General features: G+C 50.6%; 1 protein-coding gene across 5 annotated transcripts; it reads right to left on the bottom strand.

Moving 5' to 3' along the window:
- Positions 1-1,824: 1,824 nt before the first annotated feature.
- On the bottom strand, positions 1,825-16,491 carry LOC308592503 (zinc finger and BTB domain-containing protein 40-like). 5 transcript variants are annotated; one of them, XM_081204045.1, is made up of 14 exons: positions 16,105-16,491; positions 13,811-14,560; positions 12,820-12,965; positions 11,898-12,081; positions 11,314-11,477; positions 10,181-10,352; positions 8,304-8,708; positions 7,450-7,656; positions 6,207-6,371; positions 5,301-5,515; positions 4,481-4,643; positions 3,744-3,830; positions 3,416-3,642; positions 1,825-3,003 (listed from the first exon to the last, which is right to left on the bottom strand). In XM_081204045.1, exons 2-14 carry the CDS (start codon positions 14,502-14,504, stop codon positions 2,890-2,892), a joined length of 2,943 nt encoding a protein of 980 aa, XP_081060171.1. In that variant the 5' UTR covers positions 14,505-14,560; positions 16,105-16,491; the 3' UTR covers positions 1,825-2,889. The 5 variants fall into 5 exon arrangements, with proteins under 5 accessions (XP_081060171.1, XP_081060172.1, XP_081060170.1 ...); XM_081204046.1 differs by lacking the exon at positions 16,105-16,491 and adding an exon at positions 15,750-15,876; XM_081204044.1 differs by lacking the exon at positions 16,105-16,491 and having other exon boundaries at positions 3,425-3,642; positions 13,811-15,636.
- Between the last annotated feature and the right edge of the window lie 11 nt (positions 16,492-16,502).

Raw genomic sequence — 16,502 nt, forward strand, 5'->3', positions numbered from 1 at the left:
CCCCTTCACACATCATGTGAAAGACCTCTATTAACCAGGCCTGCATGAGGAAGTATGATGCAAAGTCTTCCTCCATGCTTATGAATGTCATTATGTGATCGCCAAACCCAGCTGAAGTTGTCATCAGATTTAAGAGGCTCTATGACAACAGGCTCCCACGTGGCATGGAGTAAAATACTGTGCTTGTATCTGAAGAATAATTCCCAAGACTCAAAATATTACAGGTCAGTTAGCCTACCTGCCCTTTTAGTTAAGAAGCTGGTTTCTTACTTCTTAGGGAAAATGTCACTCTTGGGCCTTACAGTAAAACAGGATGGTTTTTACGAAAGGCTTTTGCAATAGGTAGCTCTTTCAGCCGTCAGAATTCAAGTCACAGATAAGCTGTAGGTGGCAGAAAAAACCCCTGTACACAATCTTTGTTGATCTAGGCTTAGCTTTTGATACCCTAACTGATGAACTAATAGAACAGGAATGTCCTTAACACAACGGATACATTAAACAACCAATTCTTGACCTCTGGATGGAGATAAAGGCAAGTTAATGGTCCCGGTTTTTAACCGGTTCTTCAGTCCTGCTGGCAAAACACATTAGAACATTATCAAGGCATCTTTACCATATGCCTAGGCGAGATTACTAATCATGAAACAAAGCTCCAGGTATTTTAAAGCTCAGCCGTCCTCACAGTGACAAAGATCTAATAGTTTTTTAAATTTATGTCAACTTTAGAGACAGCAGTCAGGGCCCTCCATTTCTTAAGAGCACACTGGTATATGGCTGCTCCCCTAATACTACCAGCATAAAGGCAGATGACAACAACACAGAGAAGATTGTGCTCCACAGATGGAGTACTGATCTTTTGTCACAAGGTGGCAGCAACACAGTTTAAGAGACTGCAGGCTCAAGGATAGCACTTCAGCGGTCTGGATTTCACCCCTCTGTATGCAGTGGCTGGCCTGTGTGTCTAATCTGTGCTAACCTTATATGTGAGAAGTCAATTTAGGAGCCAATCAAAGTAATTTTGTAGGTGCTACTGATGTTCACAACCTGCAGATGGAAGGCACAGCCCAGAGGGGTGGGTTCTGCCCTGCTCCGCCCCTCTTTTCATTCGTTCATTCACTTCATTCAGAAGTTTTTAACGTACATCCATAACTCATCAATATCAACATTGGAAGAGTAGCAATGGCCTTCACTGAAAGGGTGGCTGGACTGACTTTCTGAATGCCCAACACTGCACTATACAATGGTTAAAGAGCTTGGGTCAAACATGGATTCATTCAGTGCTATTTTTCTAGAAAAAGAAGTCCTGGAACTCACCATGAACACCCCCCTCCTTCTCTTAGAATGGCAATGGTGCCCACCTGAGAGGTACTGGAACTAAGTTCTGTCAAGTTCCAGCTGAAAAAAGCCCTGGAGTCATTCATTCATTGTGCAGAAGCATCAACACTGTCCAAGTCCCCACCACCGCCATTCCACATGCCACTTTATGAAGGGATTTGGCGCCACATAAAAAGGTAATGGAGTCAAAGGGATAAGACAAACTGAACACAGAATGCCTCTTCGTCCTGTGTTACGTCATTTGCATAGTGTGTATTTAAAACATAAAATGTACTCCAGAGCTGTTCCTGGGTTCCCTGTTATTTCTCTTTTTTGAAAAGAAATAAAATACACTTCCAAATAAAAAATGAAACAGTAAGCCAAGCCAGGCTGAAGATGCTCACCCATGTTCAATATTCGGTAAACCCAGGCTGACTCTGAGAGATTTTCAACAGGAACAAATGAATTCAGGGTTTAGGATTATCACTAAATAAGACGTGTAGCACAGACTCATACAAAACAGGAGCTCAGTTTATTCAGCCAGTTTGTAAACATCATTGTTAATGTTTGCTAACTTCATATAAGTAATTTCAATACCAGTTTGTCCTCGCACAGTTGAGTACGTCAGAGCTACTGATGCATATTACAAGGTCTTGCTTGCAAGCTGTTTCTAGAAAGCTCAAAGCCATGTTTGCCAAAGGACTGCCTCATGAAGAATATGTTGCAGTGCAAGGGCCAGTACAGCTGCCGGGGCCCATTTGTGACAACTGCCTTGGACCCCCCCCCCCCAATCCGTTAAAAAAAAAAGTTCTGGTCCAAGCAGAGCAAGGTGGCTGGGACAAGCTTCACACAATCCCAAGAGTGAAACAACAGGTGGGAGCCTGGAGGGAAATTTAAAGGGCACTTTGATCCAGCTTCTCAGTGTCACAGCTGCCACCATTGCCTGGTAAGTCTACCAGGACCCACCAATGAATGGCCTACCAGAGGGAAGTTTATCCAGAGACCCCTCAAGCCTTGAGATGGTTCTGGATGGAGCTCATGGACTGCAGGATGAGCAGCCGTGTTCTTAGGAGTAGGTTGGGTAGGGGTTCTTGTCCTCAACTACCTGCCCACATGGCAAGGCAGCCATGCTTCTGCCATCCGCTTTGCCACTCTCTATTTGGATCACCATGTTCCCCTACGCCTGCTTCCAGGAGCAGAAAAATAAACGTGGCACCCAGGCCCCTGGGCAGCCCTCACGCAGCTCCCCTATTCATCTCATAAATGGCCTAGCGTACCCAAACAGAAGGGAAGGAAGCCTTAAAAAGGGCACAGCCAGGTGGAGAACAAAACCACGCAGCCTCCTATGATGCCCAGAAGGGAGAGTTTGCCTTTCAATGGGCGCATCTGATCCAAACCTTTCCATCCTGGACACCCTGTTTTTCTAGGATTGCTTTCATCCCTGCTGTGCCTTGCTCCATGGCAAATGTTCAAGCAGGTTCCAGCCCAACAAAAGCACAGGCTGGCACAGGCTATCCCTCTCCCCATCTCACATCGCCGTGACTTTTTCATCCAGCAAGTCTTCCGAATTCACCATCACCAGCTGTGCTCCACTTTGGTACCCTGTACTTCTGGCAACGTCAGAAACACCTGAGCGTCAGCAAATTCCGGCTCTGCCACGGTGACCACCGGCTCAGGTGTCTGAAGCACCTGGCAAGGAAAGGACATGGATGTCACTGCTTCAGCTGGGCAGAAGAGTATGCTGGACATTCACTTTGCGGGCAGGTAGCCACTCACACTCAGCCTGGCTTTCCTCTTCACAGTATAATGGGGAGTGGGTGAAGTTGAGGCAACTCCAAGTTGGCATCAGAAGAAAAGGGGCGTCACTGTTTATATCCAGACTGGGGAACTGGATCTGACCGGCTGGCAGTCAATTGGGCCCATGGACTGGAGGTTCCCCACATCTGGCCTATATCGTAACACACCAGGAAAAACTTTGCGTGTGGGGGAAGCTGTGTTAAGAGGCTTTGCCCTTCCTGATGGGATGAAACAGAACAGGGGCCCAGACAAAGGACTGGGAAGGGGTCAGCTTAACATCCCTAATGGGAAAGGTATCACTGACCTGCACTACCTGGGCCATTGGAACTTGTGAACTGGCAACCACCACCTTTGGGTGCTCAGCACCACAGTGCTGCTCCAGCTGCTCTTGTCCAGGGAAGACTTCCTCGCAGAGTGTGCAGACCCAGGAAGGCTCCGAAGGACTGGTGTGTTTGGTGGCCAGGTGCTGCTGCAGTGCCCCCTGGAGGTGGAAAGAGGCTGAGCAGTGTGGGCAGTGGAGGGGCTGAGATCCTAAGAGAGAGAGAGAGAGAGACAGCGCAGTCATGAGTAGACAGGGAAATGGGAACCTCCAGGGAGAGGGGCAACAAGGGGAAAATTAGGGGCACACTCACCCGAGTGCTGGCTTTTCTCATGGGCCTGCAGCAAAGCGACCGAAGGGAAGAGTCTCTTGCACTTCTCACACTCATGGAATGTCACTTCTAAAGGAAAGCCGTGAGATCCCCGGTGGGTAGTTTATCAAAATGAGGGTTCAGCTACAGGCCAGATATCCACTGACCTTCACCCAGTCCCCTGCTCAGGAGAAGGGCTTGCAAAGCCTTTTTGGGTGGCTCCTCTAATGCATTCTCTTCCAACCAACACAGCACAAAGAGCCAATGGTAAGCCACCCACCTCAGTAGAGTGGATCCCTCTCCCCCAAAACCTGGCTGTTGTGGGATCCGCCAGGCTCCCGACACTTGTCCCCTCAATCCAAAACCACTGCCTAAAAAGTGAAGTGTGAAGAAAGCATGCACCCAAACCCCACCAAACTATGGCAAGCAACGGAGGTTTTGTGGAGGTCCAACAGTTCCTAGGAAGAGTGTGGTGGGTTCCATATACCTCCACACCCCCAGAGGAAGTCTACCTCTGAACACAATGCTGGGGGAGGGCAGGGACCACCCTGCTTTTGACTTTGCCAGGAACAAAGGTAGAGAAAGACAGGCTGCCGAATGAGCTGGACCTTGGTCTGATCCCACAAAGTTCACCTAACAGCCAGTGATGAGCTGGAGGCGCCGTGCCAAAGAGACAAGATCTGTCAGGCACCAAGAGCAGAAGGCACCAAGGTGGCACCTTTGCCCTCTGAGTCCTTTACCTGCATGCTCTTCCTTGGTGTGTCTCCTGTGGGCTGCAGTGCTGGGAAAGGTCTTATCGCAGGAGCTGCACTGCAGCGAAGAGAACTTGGAGGACCGGTGGTTTTGAGCAGCAAAGATGTCCGGGTGATGAGTCCGATTGTGGTACCACAGCCCTGACAATTGCTGGAGGGAGCAAATCCATTCTGGTTATCACAACCCACAGAGGGGCTTGGGCTGCAGGTTCAAAGCCTCGACTCTGGGATTCACACTAACTATAGGGTTTCCACTCCCTCACTCCACCCCCAAGGTAGACAATGGCTTCTGTCTCCAAAGGAAACACTGCCACATCATTCCCTTGGCTGTTGCTACCCCACATGCCCCCAATTGCATTTTCTATCTATCCACAAAGGGAGGTGAATGGATGCACACAGCAGAGCCTGATCTTCAGTGGAGGCAAGTCTTTGGAAGAAGTCCAAGTAAGACTTCCCTGGTGCTCCTTCTCTGCCATCCCTGGGTGCAAAGGAGTGACCAAGTCAGAATCTGATTGCCTGTTGTAAACACAGTCTTTGGAACCAATGGGCTGGTTTTATTTGGTATTTTATTGTTACGAAGTCACCTTTGACTGATTTTTATTGTAAAACGCATTGTGCGAAATACAGCTTTTTATCATGTACAAAAAGACAAAATGTCCATTTTAGAATTCAGCACTTTTGGATTCCCAGAGACAGGGGAAGCAATGGAAGACGTGCCTGTGTGTGTGAGGGAGAGGTGAGACCTAAGAATGGCAAAGGGGAGGGATGGTTGTCCCATTGGCCGCTGCTTCTGCCAAAGCAGACCCACCTGATAAGCTTTGTTGCAGATCTGGCAGCTGAAAGGTTTCCCCCCGACATGGGTGACCACGTGGCGCTCCAGCAGGGACGGTGCACTGAAAACCTTCCCACAGGTCGGGCATGGGTGGTACTCCCTGGAGTGGGCTGCATGGATGTGCTTCTGGTGCTCCTGCAGGGTGGGGAAGCTCATCTGGCACTTCTGGCAGTCATAGGGGTCGTCAATGTCTGAGTCCCCATGTGGAGGGGAGGGCAGAAAGGTGGGGCCAGGAAACGAGTTCACATGCAGAGGGTTCAGGAGGAGAAGGACAAAACAGGAGCTGGTTACAATCACACAACTGTTTCCCCTTAGATTATGACTGCCCTACCCCCAGGAGAGACTTTGCTCACAACCAGGACCACATTCAGTCTTAGCTAGGCATCATGTTGGTGCTCCTCATGATTCCAGCCTTGCTGGCAGAGCCCAAGCCCTTGACTATACCCTGCTGTGTGGGACTTTTAGGCAGAGACACAGAAGAACAGCTGCCACCAATAGCAGACCTCCAGCTCCTGGAAGGACAGTTGGGGTCACCCTACCTCAAGGGCTCAGGACTGCCTCCTTCTCCAAAGCAGCAACACATGCAAGAGTGTAAGCTTGAGAGCAAGAACTCTCAGATTACTCAGCGTTATAAAAAAATCTCTAAATAATAATAATGATGAGCAACTCCTCTAGATCTCTGGCACTGGTCCAGGAAGGGGATGCCCTCACAATAAGAGGCAGAGCAGGGGGCATCCTGCAACTGCTTCCTTCCAGGGTGTGTTTGCAGCACTTTTAAGTGCATGAGCAGTAAATGGCAAAACTTACAAAGCTAGGGAGGGTGGGAAGCTGTTGCTGTCATTGTTTGCTGTCATTTATTATTATGAAGCTCAAGGCACTCACTGTGAAAGGTGTGCAGGTGTATGGAGAGACCGTTGGCTTGGCGGAAGCCTTTCCCACATTCCCGGCAGACGTAGGGTTTGTCACCTGTGTGGGTGCGCACGTGGCGGGACAGCTCAATGGACTGTGCGAAGACGGCGGCACAGTACTGGCAAGCATACATCTTCCCTGCCAAGAGAGCCAGTGCAGTGTGTTGGTATGAGGGCAAATATTATGGCACTGAGCCTAAGCATGGAAGGACTGGCATGCTAGAAAGACCACCATCAGCTTTCCAGAATACCCAAGCAGTGCCTGGTCTCGCAGCAGTGTTAGAAAATCAGATATACAAGCTAGGCGCCAAATGGCTCCTTAAACCAAGGTTGCAGTTGCCAAAATGAAATGTCTAGTTGCCACTAATTGATTCTCAGTTAAACATCCAGCTAGTTCAGATGACAATCTTGAGCCAGGTTAGGAGCTTGATGACCTTAAAGATGAAAAGTCACTTGACCCAGAGAAAGGCCTATTCTGACCTGTTTTTCTTAATGGTGACTGCTCCTGCTCAGGCTGTGCAGAAAAAGCATTTGGGTTCCTGAAATTCATTCCAATTGTGCCAATAAAATATTACCGGCAGAATTCTACAGGATGGGGTATGAGTGTGTGAAAACAGTCCAGATCCAATGACCCCCAGGCATGCACCTCTGGACAGCGGGTGTCAAACGCCATCCTGGCACCCAGGCATCTTCACTTGGTCAGAAGTGTTCAAAAGCCAGGTGCAAAATGCGCCTGGCTAATCTCAAACACTGTCTCAGAGTGACAGGGATCAGCTGGAAAAGACAGCAAGAGGAGCCAAAAAAGGGACAGAGGGCACAGAGGGAAGCAACCCACTTTGGGGTCTTCAAAGCTGTGATGAGGTCAGTCTCTTCCCTGTAGCCCCATAAGGGAAGCACTCATACACCCCAACGTTCAGTACCCAGCAGCTTGGGCCTCTGTGAAGTTTAGCCTCCTCCACACAGCGGGGCTCAGTGCTGCTTGCCAAGGTGCCTTTCCCTGACTCTCAGCCCTGCTGTGCAGCAGCACATCACAGCCCAACCCATACTCTACTGGGGAGCCTTGGCACATTTCGGCAGTGGGCTGCGTGAGATGCAGCCTCTGGGTGTGCAGGGGGAAATGACACGTGTTGGCAGGGCCCCTGGTTCTTTGCTAGCTTCCCTGACTCCTGTCAAGTTGCTGCGGTCGGAGGCTGACCCGGAGGGGTGCCTGGCCTCACCTTTGGCGTGCTTCTTCTTGGTATGGTAGGCAAGAGCTGAAGCCTGGGCGAAGCTCATCTGGCAGTGCTTGCAGGCGAAGGGCTGGTCACCTGTGTGCAGGCGCTGGTGGTTTTTGAGCGTGGAGTTGGCCGCAAACTTGGCGCCGCACTCTTCGCAGGAAAAGGGCTTCTCGTCAAAGTGCTCCGTCAGCTTGTGGTACTGCATCCCTGAGGGGAGGCGGGGAGGAACAAGGAAACAGCAGCAGGTGAGGCAGGAAGCCTTCAGCTCCCCAGCACACCATGTGCAGCCTTTTCAGATCAGCTTCTCGAGGGACACAGAGCTGCTCACCACCGCCTGCTCAAACTGGGCCCAGGCTGCAGCGGAGGGGATTCACGCTGGGAAAAGTCCCTGCTGTGGGAAGAGCCCTCTCTCAAGCTTTTCTAGGGCATGGTAAGGAAGTGGCATTCACTCGCACACCCCTCGCAATGTGCCCAGAGAAAGTCATCTAGACTGGGCTAAGCAGAGTGGGAGGAGCAAGGCTTCTTCTCCAGCCTCAAGGCTTTGAAATGGGCTGCCAAGCCTGCTCCCTCTGCCTCAGCCAGGCTCAGCAGGCATCTGGATCTAGAGCAGGGTTTCTCAAACTTGGGTCGCCAGCTGCTTTTGGACTACAATTCCCATCATTCCTGGCCACTGGTCCAGATAGCTAGGGATGATGGGAGTCCAAAAACAGCTGAAGACCCAAGTTTGAGAAACCCCAATCTAGAGGATGACTGGACCTCTGGGGTTTCACTTCTGAATGCAAAGGGGGCCTGACTGTAAATGAAGAGATAAAAGGGAAGCCTGCAACTCCCAGGAGCCCTGCGGCTGGCCATACCTGATGTGTGTGCAAACTCCCGCCCACAAATGTCGCAGGCCACGGGGAGGCGGGGCTTCTTGGGCTTCTTCTTCCGCAGGGAGGAGCCTAGCTTGCCGTGAGCCTCCGCCTGGTGCTTCTCCAGCTCTGCCTTGGAGGCCTTCGCCTCGCCACACTCTGGGCACTGCGCCGATTTCTGGTGGGCCACCCGGCAGCGCTTCTCGTGTACCTTCAGGCGGCAGTAGAAGCGAAAGCTCTTCTCGCAGGCCTTGCAGGCAAAGCTCTTTGGGGAGGCAGCCCCCCTGGGGGCCTCTGGGCTTTGGCCCCCCTTTGGCTCTGCTTTGCCCACCGCTTCAACCTGAGACATGCTGTTCACCTTCCATTTCCAGACACTGGCCTTCCCTCCGCCAACAGCTGTCAAGAGCCCTGTGGAAGAACAAAAGGAAACAGCCGTTCTGAGGCATGTGGACCGTGGCTTCAGGGCCATCAGCAGGAGCCAAAAATATCTGTAGAACAATATGCTGAGAACCTTTGTAAGGGTCAAGTTTCTAGCTTCTAGCTTACTAGTTTCTAGTAAGTGCTTCCAAGCATCAGGACAGTTCCAGAGGAATTCCCAGGAGTGGTCAGCAGTAGCAACTGCTTCAGCTTCTTATCTACCCCCTTGCCAAGCAAAACTTACACCAACTGTGTAAGACAATAGGAATTCTGAAGCGCACTTGAACGGGTGCAACATATGCAGGTCACATAGCTTTAATCTTTGTAGAAACTGAGGCAAAAACCTTGTACCACTTCCCTAAAGCTACTTGGAAAGTGCAAGATAGGCTGGGCAACGAGGATCAACTACCTCAAGGTCAGGCGGCTTGAAGGGAAGGAGAAATCCTGCAAGGACATCCCTGCACCTGAGGGGGACACCGCTCTTCCCATGAACTGCACAGCTCAGCAACAGGAGAAATGGGTTTTTGCTATAAGGGTCTATATTTTGCATTGTCTTACTTTTGTTTTCGGTGTACCTGCTGTTTTTTTTAAAAAAAACATTTTCCTGTTTCTCCTGTACACTGTCTTCAGATGATTGTGTAGAAGTTGATTGATAATAATACTTAAAAACCTGAAAATCTATTCTGCCTTTAATTAAGCAAGTTTCTAGGCCTTAAGTGTGCAAGGGAGGGGGGTTGTGTCTGGTGGAATCTCTCATAATAACAATAACAATAATAACAATAATAACAATAATAACAATAATAATAATAATAATTTATTTATTTATACCCCACCCATCTGGCTGGGCTTCCCCAGCCACTCTTGGCGGCTCCCAACAGAATATTAAAAACACGATAAAACATCAAACATTAAAAACTTCCCTAAACAGGGCCGCCTTCAGGGGACTGAGCAGGGTTTTCAGGGTTAGAGAATGCTTCCATGAACTGCACCACTCTCTCCTCCTCCCCATGGCAGTAGAAGAAAGCAGAAGAAACCAGGCAAAATCAGCTGCCATGTGAAAGTGTCTTCCACACTTTCCTCTGCCTGCTCCCCCCTACTGGACCCTTGTACAACAACCAGGCCCCTCATGCAACAACCCAAAACCGTAGGCCTTTGAGTACTACCTCTACTCTGCAATGAAAGGCTTCTTCTTCAGCAGCCCCCTGAAAGAAGCTGGGAGTGACTCTGGGCAGCATTCAGCCTCCTGGCTGTGGATTCCTGAACTGATGCGCAGCGGGAGTCGCTTTGCAGTGAGCTGCTCCCCCCACTCTCCCTTTGCCTCAAGTTCTGCCAAATTGACCACAAAACAATGCACCTCTCAAGCATGCACACAGATGTGTATGTTGCCAATTGTAGACTGGGGCCGGGCGTGTCCCCCACCACGTGCCTAGAGAGTGGCATATACAAGGCAGAAAGATTCTCACCAGCTTGCTGTAGTTCCTGCATCACTGTCTGCAGGCCTGGGAATGACTCCTGAATGCTGCAGAGGAGCTGGCAGATCTGGGTGGCAGGAAGTGGCTTATTGTTCCAGGCACTGCTCAGAGCTGCCCTCCAGGAGGTCGCAGGGGCCACCTCCTGCAGGCAAGTGCTCACCAGCTGGGAAAAGCCACAGAAGAAACACACAATGAAGCGAGTCCCCCTACCCTGCTGCATGGCAGGATTATTTGATCTCTCCACTGGGTGCCCGAGCAGGTGCAGATGCTCCCCATGTGTGGCATGGGGGACTAGATCAACCCAGAAGGTCCAGCGAGTTCAGCCACATGCCTCTGGGAGCTGCGAAGCAGAGACATAAAAGACAGCAGCCCTGCCCTGTCGAACCGCAGTCGTTTATTGACTCCTAAACATGCCCTGGGGGACGCGGGTGGCGCTGTGGGTAAAACCTCAGCGCCTAGGACTTGCCGATCGCATGGTCGGCGGTTCGAATCCCCGCGGTGGGGTGAGCTCCCATCGTTCGGTCCCAGCTCCTGCCCACCTAGCAGTTCGAAAGCACAATTAAGTGCAAGTAGATAAATAGGTACCGCTTTCTAGCGGGAAGGTAAACGGCGTTCCGTGTGCTGCTCTGGTGCCGGTTCGCCGGAGCAGCTTCGTCACGCTGGCCACGTCTGCGGACAGTGCTGGCTCCCGGCCTCTAGAGTGAGATGAGTGCACAACCCTAGAGTCTGTCAAGACTGGCCCGTATGGGCAGGGGTACTTTTACCTTTAAACATGCCCTGAGAGCCTATAGGGCAAGGAATGGTTTTCATGTGTAAATAAATAAATACATAACCAACCAAAATGAAATGCAACATAGAAGCTCTGTTGAGCTACAGTGGTAGAGGGCTGTTGATGATCAACTTCCTCCCTGAATGTGTCCATTTTTTATCTTGTGGCAGTGAATCACATAAGCTGATAATGCATTTGATAAAGAAGCAGCACGACCACCTTCCCGGTCATTGGGGGTGATGTTGCAATGGGGTTACGGCTAAGCAGTGAAGCACACATTTACCTGGCCATTGGCTGTCTGAATCTACCCAGAAGACATCCTGCTACAGACTTAGCACACCTGAGATATACACACCTGGCATCCAGGGACAGCATCCTGAACCTCCTTGGCTGGTTTGGCCAGGTCTGCTTCTACTGGTGGCAACTCCTCCTCTGGACCAGCTCCCTGCTGGAGGGCCTCGGAAATCAGCTTGCGATGCCTCAGTAGTATTTCTGTGGCAATGTTGTCACTAGAGCCAACTATGGAAACGGGGTGGGGTGGGGTGTCAAATTACCAACTAGAGGGCTACTGCAGAGCCTCAGCTTCCCAACAGTCATGCCATTTCCCTGCCCCATTATGTGCTCCCCATTGTGAGAAATCTTCAAACTGTCTCTTGGAGCCTGGATAACCCAGATGGGATGGTTTCAAACCTAGACTAGAGGACATGTAGGAACAGGCCATCCTGAGCAAGCAAGCAAGACCAGCTGTATGCAGAAAGAGTCTATGTTGTGGGTGAAGACTCTCCTGCATGTCACAAAGACCATCTATGGTCTACGTTGGACAAGGTGGGGGGTGGGCACCCTCTGTTCCATGATGCTGAGCGAGAGCTCAGTTGGAGCCATAGCATGCAAAGCCTTTTCTGAACACTCACCGCCGCCAAATTGTCACCCCAAGGGTACCTGTGCTGTCAGAACCAACTGCTGCAGCCACCCAACGGTCCAGCAGGAGACCCAGGCCAGGGAAAGGAGCTTTCAGGGCCCCGAGAAACTTTGACAGGGCCTCTGGGCTCAGGATCTTCTCCTCCTTGAACAGATTCTCTGCAGCGTCCCTGGGTGAGCTGCCCTCAGAGCAGTCCATGGCAGCCTGCAAGGACAATTACACAGCTAAGCAGGAGATTCTGAGAAACGTAGCAAGCGCACATGCAATACTCCCCTACCCCCATACACACTTTGATGCAGTTTGCAGTAGCTGAAATTTTGAAACATGTACACTATTTCAAGTATGTTTCAGAAATCTAACCTGGCATGTTTGGCAGTGACAGGATCTGTGCATTCCAGGAAATATTTCAGTTGGGCACCAATTCTGTGCAAAGGCACCACTGATGCTTAATAGCTATCAAGAGCAATGCAAACTGGGAAAACCTGGCCCTAACTTATCTGTTTAATTCATTTATATACCACCTATTAGGGTACAAACTCTTGCAAGGTATCTTACAAAAGATATATAAATGTAATATATGATAAACATTAAAAAAGGCAAACTGATTTAAAATAACTGACAGAAGCAGCAGCTAATGCATGAATCCAGCTTAAGACCTTGAGATCATGTTGTCCCAACTCCCTTCCAATGCAGGAATATGCAGCTGTCCCATACGGGGATCGAAACTGCAACCTTGGTGTTATCAGCACCATGCTCTAACTAACTGAGCTATCCATCATGAAGTGAACTGGGCAACTCTGCCTGACATAGAATTAAGTACTAGGCTAAATTCCTTGGCAGAAAGGAAGGAGGCATTAGTGGGAGAGAGAAGGGTAATGTGGGTAAGAAGGGAGTGACAAAAAGACACAGGTATGCCCCTGCCTTTCTCTTTTTCCAATTTACCTGCTTTTCTGCCCCAGAGAGGAAAGCATCATCCTCTGATGTGTCCAAGAGCCCTTGGATAGGCCTCAGCTGTGTCAAATCCTTTAGAAGCTCTTCCTTACTTTCCTGGGGCACAGCAGCTATAGGCTTCACCTCTTCTGAGCTTCCTATGAAAAGAGGAAGCCCAGAAAGTCAAAGGGAGAAAGGCCAGTGGAAGCAGGATGATAGCAGGGGCTTTTGTCTTCCTCTTCTGAGAATTATTCACCAAGCAAGAGAACACTGCATACTGTGCACACCAAGCATACATAATGGATATATGTGCCCAATTGATCACTGCACTCTGCAGCAGATTTCATCTGGGAGTGCATTCCATGTTGGCATCTACTGAAGACCTCCTTCCAAAATGCCTTGTAAGTGCAGATTTTTATCCCAGCCTTTATTCATCTAGAAATTGTATTCCTTTTTTCTTTGTTACTGTTGATGCCTTGTTCCTAAATTGCTTTGGGATGTTTCATGGGAAGTGAGTCACAAATGAAACTGGCACAAATGAGTGCAAGGAAACATTCTGGTGGGAATGTTTATGCTAAAAAACCAAAACGTCTTAATTACCTAATAGGTGCTGCTGGAGGAGTTTCTTGGGAAGAGCTTTGCTTTTCCCACCTGGGCTCCTGATTAAGATGGTGCATCTCCCTCCTCTTGCAGACAAGGGGGGAAGCATGCATGGACACAGGCAGAAGCTCTTGGCTTTTGGCTTGCAACAGGAGCAGCAGCTCACAGCATCAAGTGATGAATTCCATGTGTGAAACAGCCATCACAGGGAAAGCACAACAAACAAGGCTGTCTCTGCACAGAATCAAATGCAAACTTTTCAACTGAGGCAGTTCACTAATTGACCTCACCGTTGTCAGACAAGGTACATACATGTATGAATCAGTCCACTGGGTAGAATTACAACAGGCAAAGTTACTCTATCGTTTATTAGGAGCAGGCAATGTCAAGGTGACACTCTCACCTGTACCTCCAACCAGGTCTTTCGCCTCTGGCAGTTTGGTGCTCTCCCATTCCTCGCAAATGCTCTGGCCACCTGGACACAGAGGGAGGAGAACTTTGGGATCCTGGCAATGAGAATCAGGAAGCTGAGTTTCCTTGTCTGAAGCTTCCTGACATGTGCTCTGTCCTTGCACTCTGGTAGTGTCCACAGAGTCTGCAGAGCCAGAAGAAACCTGCTCAGGATGCAACATCACTTTGACACTGAGTTTTGCACCATGAGAACTGTCCAAAGTGGCAACACCTTTACTAGATGAATCCCCTGCCTGAAGAGAAATGTCCCTCAGCACTTCTTGACTTGGAAAGCTCAGAAGGTCCCCAAGAAGGGTTTTGCAACTGACAGCCACATCAAACATCTGCAGACTGTCTGCCACAGATATGATGTTGGTGAAATTGTGCTTCCCAGGAGGCAGCTTGCCTGTATATATCATTTCTAGCAGGAGAGCAAATTCATCTGGGGCCACCACAGAAGCATCAATGGAGACTGTGTCTGTTCCATCCAGCACAGACCTGAACAACACACTGGCTGCTGCCAGCACAAGCTTGTGGGCTCGGAAATGCATCGTCCCAACCAAGATGCTACAGTCGCAGAACTGCTGTTCCCTGCAGAGTGTATGGAGCTGCTGAAGTAGTTGCTGGCTGTAGTTTGGAAGATCCATAGCTCCCTGGACGTCTCTGCTCCCTTCACGTTCTGTATAGTTTTGCTCCCAATCAGCTGTATGCAGATGAGAAGAGCAGCAAATTAGTTGCGCGGACTGCACTTGTTCCCTTCCCCAAACTATCATTGTTATCAAACCTGTGGCGTTGCCACGAACAAAGGTGAACAGCCTTGGGACACTACTGCTTTCCACCTGTAACACCCAACTAGACTTTGAGTAAGAAGGTATTTCCCCAAACAGGGTAATACTATTTACAGACCTCTGCTCTGCTTTCTAGTTCTGTCTGCTGTGTCAAACTTGCCTTCCTTCCAATCCTTCCTCAAAATCTACATTTCCTGGCTCCCATTCCTTATTGCAAACCTCAACATGTAAGGAAGCCTAGGGGGGCCATCTTAAGTGGATACAAATTGTTTTTGTTCCCCTGTCCCTGGCCTCTGCTGCTTCCCATGTGTTAAACTCCAGACTGTAAGCTCCTTGGGGCAGGGACCTGCCCTCTTGCACTCTGTAGAGCCTGGTTTTCGGAGGTTCAAAGAGCAGTGCAACGGCATTTGAAAGCAACCTTTGCAAGAAGCCCAGTACTGCTCCAGTTTGAAAGCATGCCAGTGCAAGTAGATAAACGGCACCGCTGTGGTGGAAAGGTAAACGCCGTTTGTGTGCGCTCTGGTTTCTGTCATGGTGTCCCATTGCACCAGAAGTGGTTTTAGTCATGCTGGCCACTTGGCCCGGAAAGCTGTCTGTGGACAAACGCCAGCGAGATGAGAGCCACAAACCCATAGTCACCTTTGACTGGACTTAACCATCCAGGGTTTCTTTACCTTTTACTTTTACCTGCTTCTTAAATATCTGAAATGGTAGAGTTAAAGAGAAGCATGGGCCTGTTGGGGACAGGAACTTTCAAACAGCCCAGTGCTGTTCTGTGGACCTTTGGTTTCCCACTCAAGGGAAGCTCCTTGAGGAAGGCAAAGTCCCACAAACGATGCCAGGTTACACCGGTGCCGCCCGTGCTTCACCCAAAGAACCCTGGAAGCTCCAGTTTGGAGAACTGCAGGTCTTTTGAGAGGCGAACTACAGCTCCCAGGATTCTTGAAGGGAAGTCATGCATTGGAAACATGTGATGGGCCTGAGTTTGTGGTGCCCCAGCTTTCGTGGGAGCCTTTTTGTAAGGGGGGGGGGGTAGGGGACACAATGAAAGCGATGCTCCAGCCTCGAGGCATCTTCCCTCCCTCATTCCCTACCATGTCTCACAGCCTAACAGGGCCCAACTTGGGCCGAGTGCCCTTTCATGGGAGATGCGTGGCCGGTGGCCAGCTGCGAGGGGACGGACGCAGAGCTCCCCCCCAGCAGCAGCAGCCTCCCGAGGGGCTTGTCCCGGACGAGGCCTCCCACCCGGGCGCGCTCTCTCCCTCGCCCGCTCGAGCCAGGCGGCGGCCTCCCAGAGAGGCCCCAGGCCCACGCAGAAGCCAAACGCAGGGGCCTGCCCAGAGCCAGAGTCTTCTTCGTGGCCCCCACCCTCCCCAGTCGGGTGAAGGAGAGACGAATTGGGATACGGCGAAGAGGGCCTAAATCGGGCGCCTAGGCCGGCTGGTGTTGCCATGGTTACCTTTATTGGGAGCCGCGCGGCGGCGGACACGGGCGAAGGTGGGCGCGAGGGAGGAGGAACAATAAAGCTTCAACAAGGACGGCGTCCCTCAGCCGCTTCTCGGCCCCGCCTCCTCCCGGGCACAGAGGCGGAAACAAGAGAAGAGTCGCGCTTCACAGGCGGGTCTCGAGGCGGGACTTCCTCTCTCGTCGCTTGTCTGTCAACGGAGGTCCACCACCCGCCTCTCGTCAAATGGTTAACTTCTGAAGACCGGATTGGCCGCTGCGGGAGCAACGAGGTCACGTGAACAGCCACGGCCTGCTGTGGAAGAGCGCTCGGGGCTGGGAAGGGAGAGGCTGGTCGGCTACTGTTCTAGATTCCCCCAATGGCATCGTTTGTTAGCACCACCCTCCCTCGAA

Source organism: Podarcis bocagei (assembly GCF_964188305.1).
Source record: "Podarcis bocagei genome assembly, chromosome: 7".
In the NCBI taxonomy this organism is placed as follows: domain Eukaryota; kingdom Metazoa; phylum Chordata; class Lepidosauria; order Squamata; family Lacertidae; genus Podarcis; species Podarcis bocagei.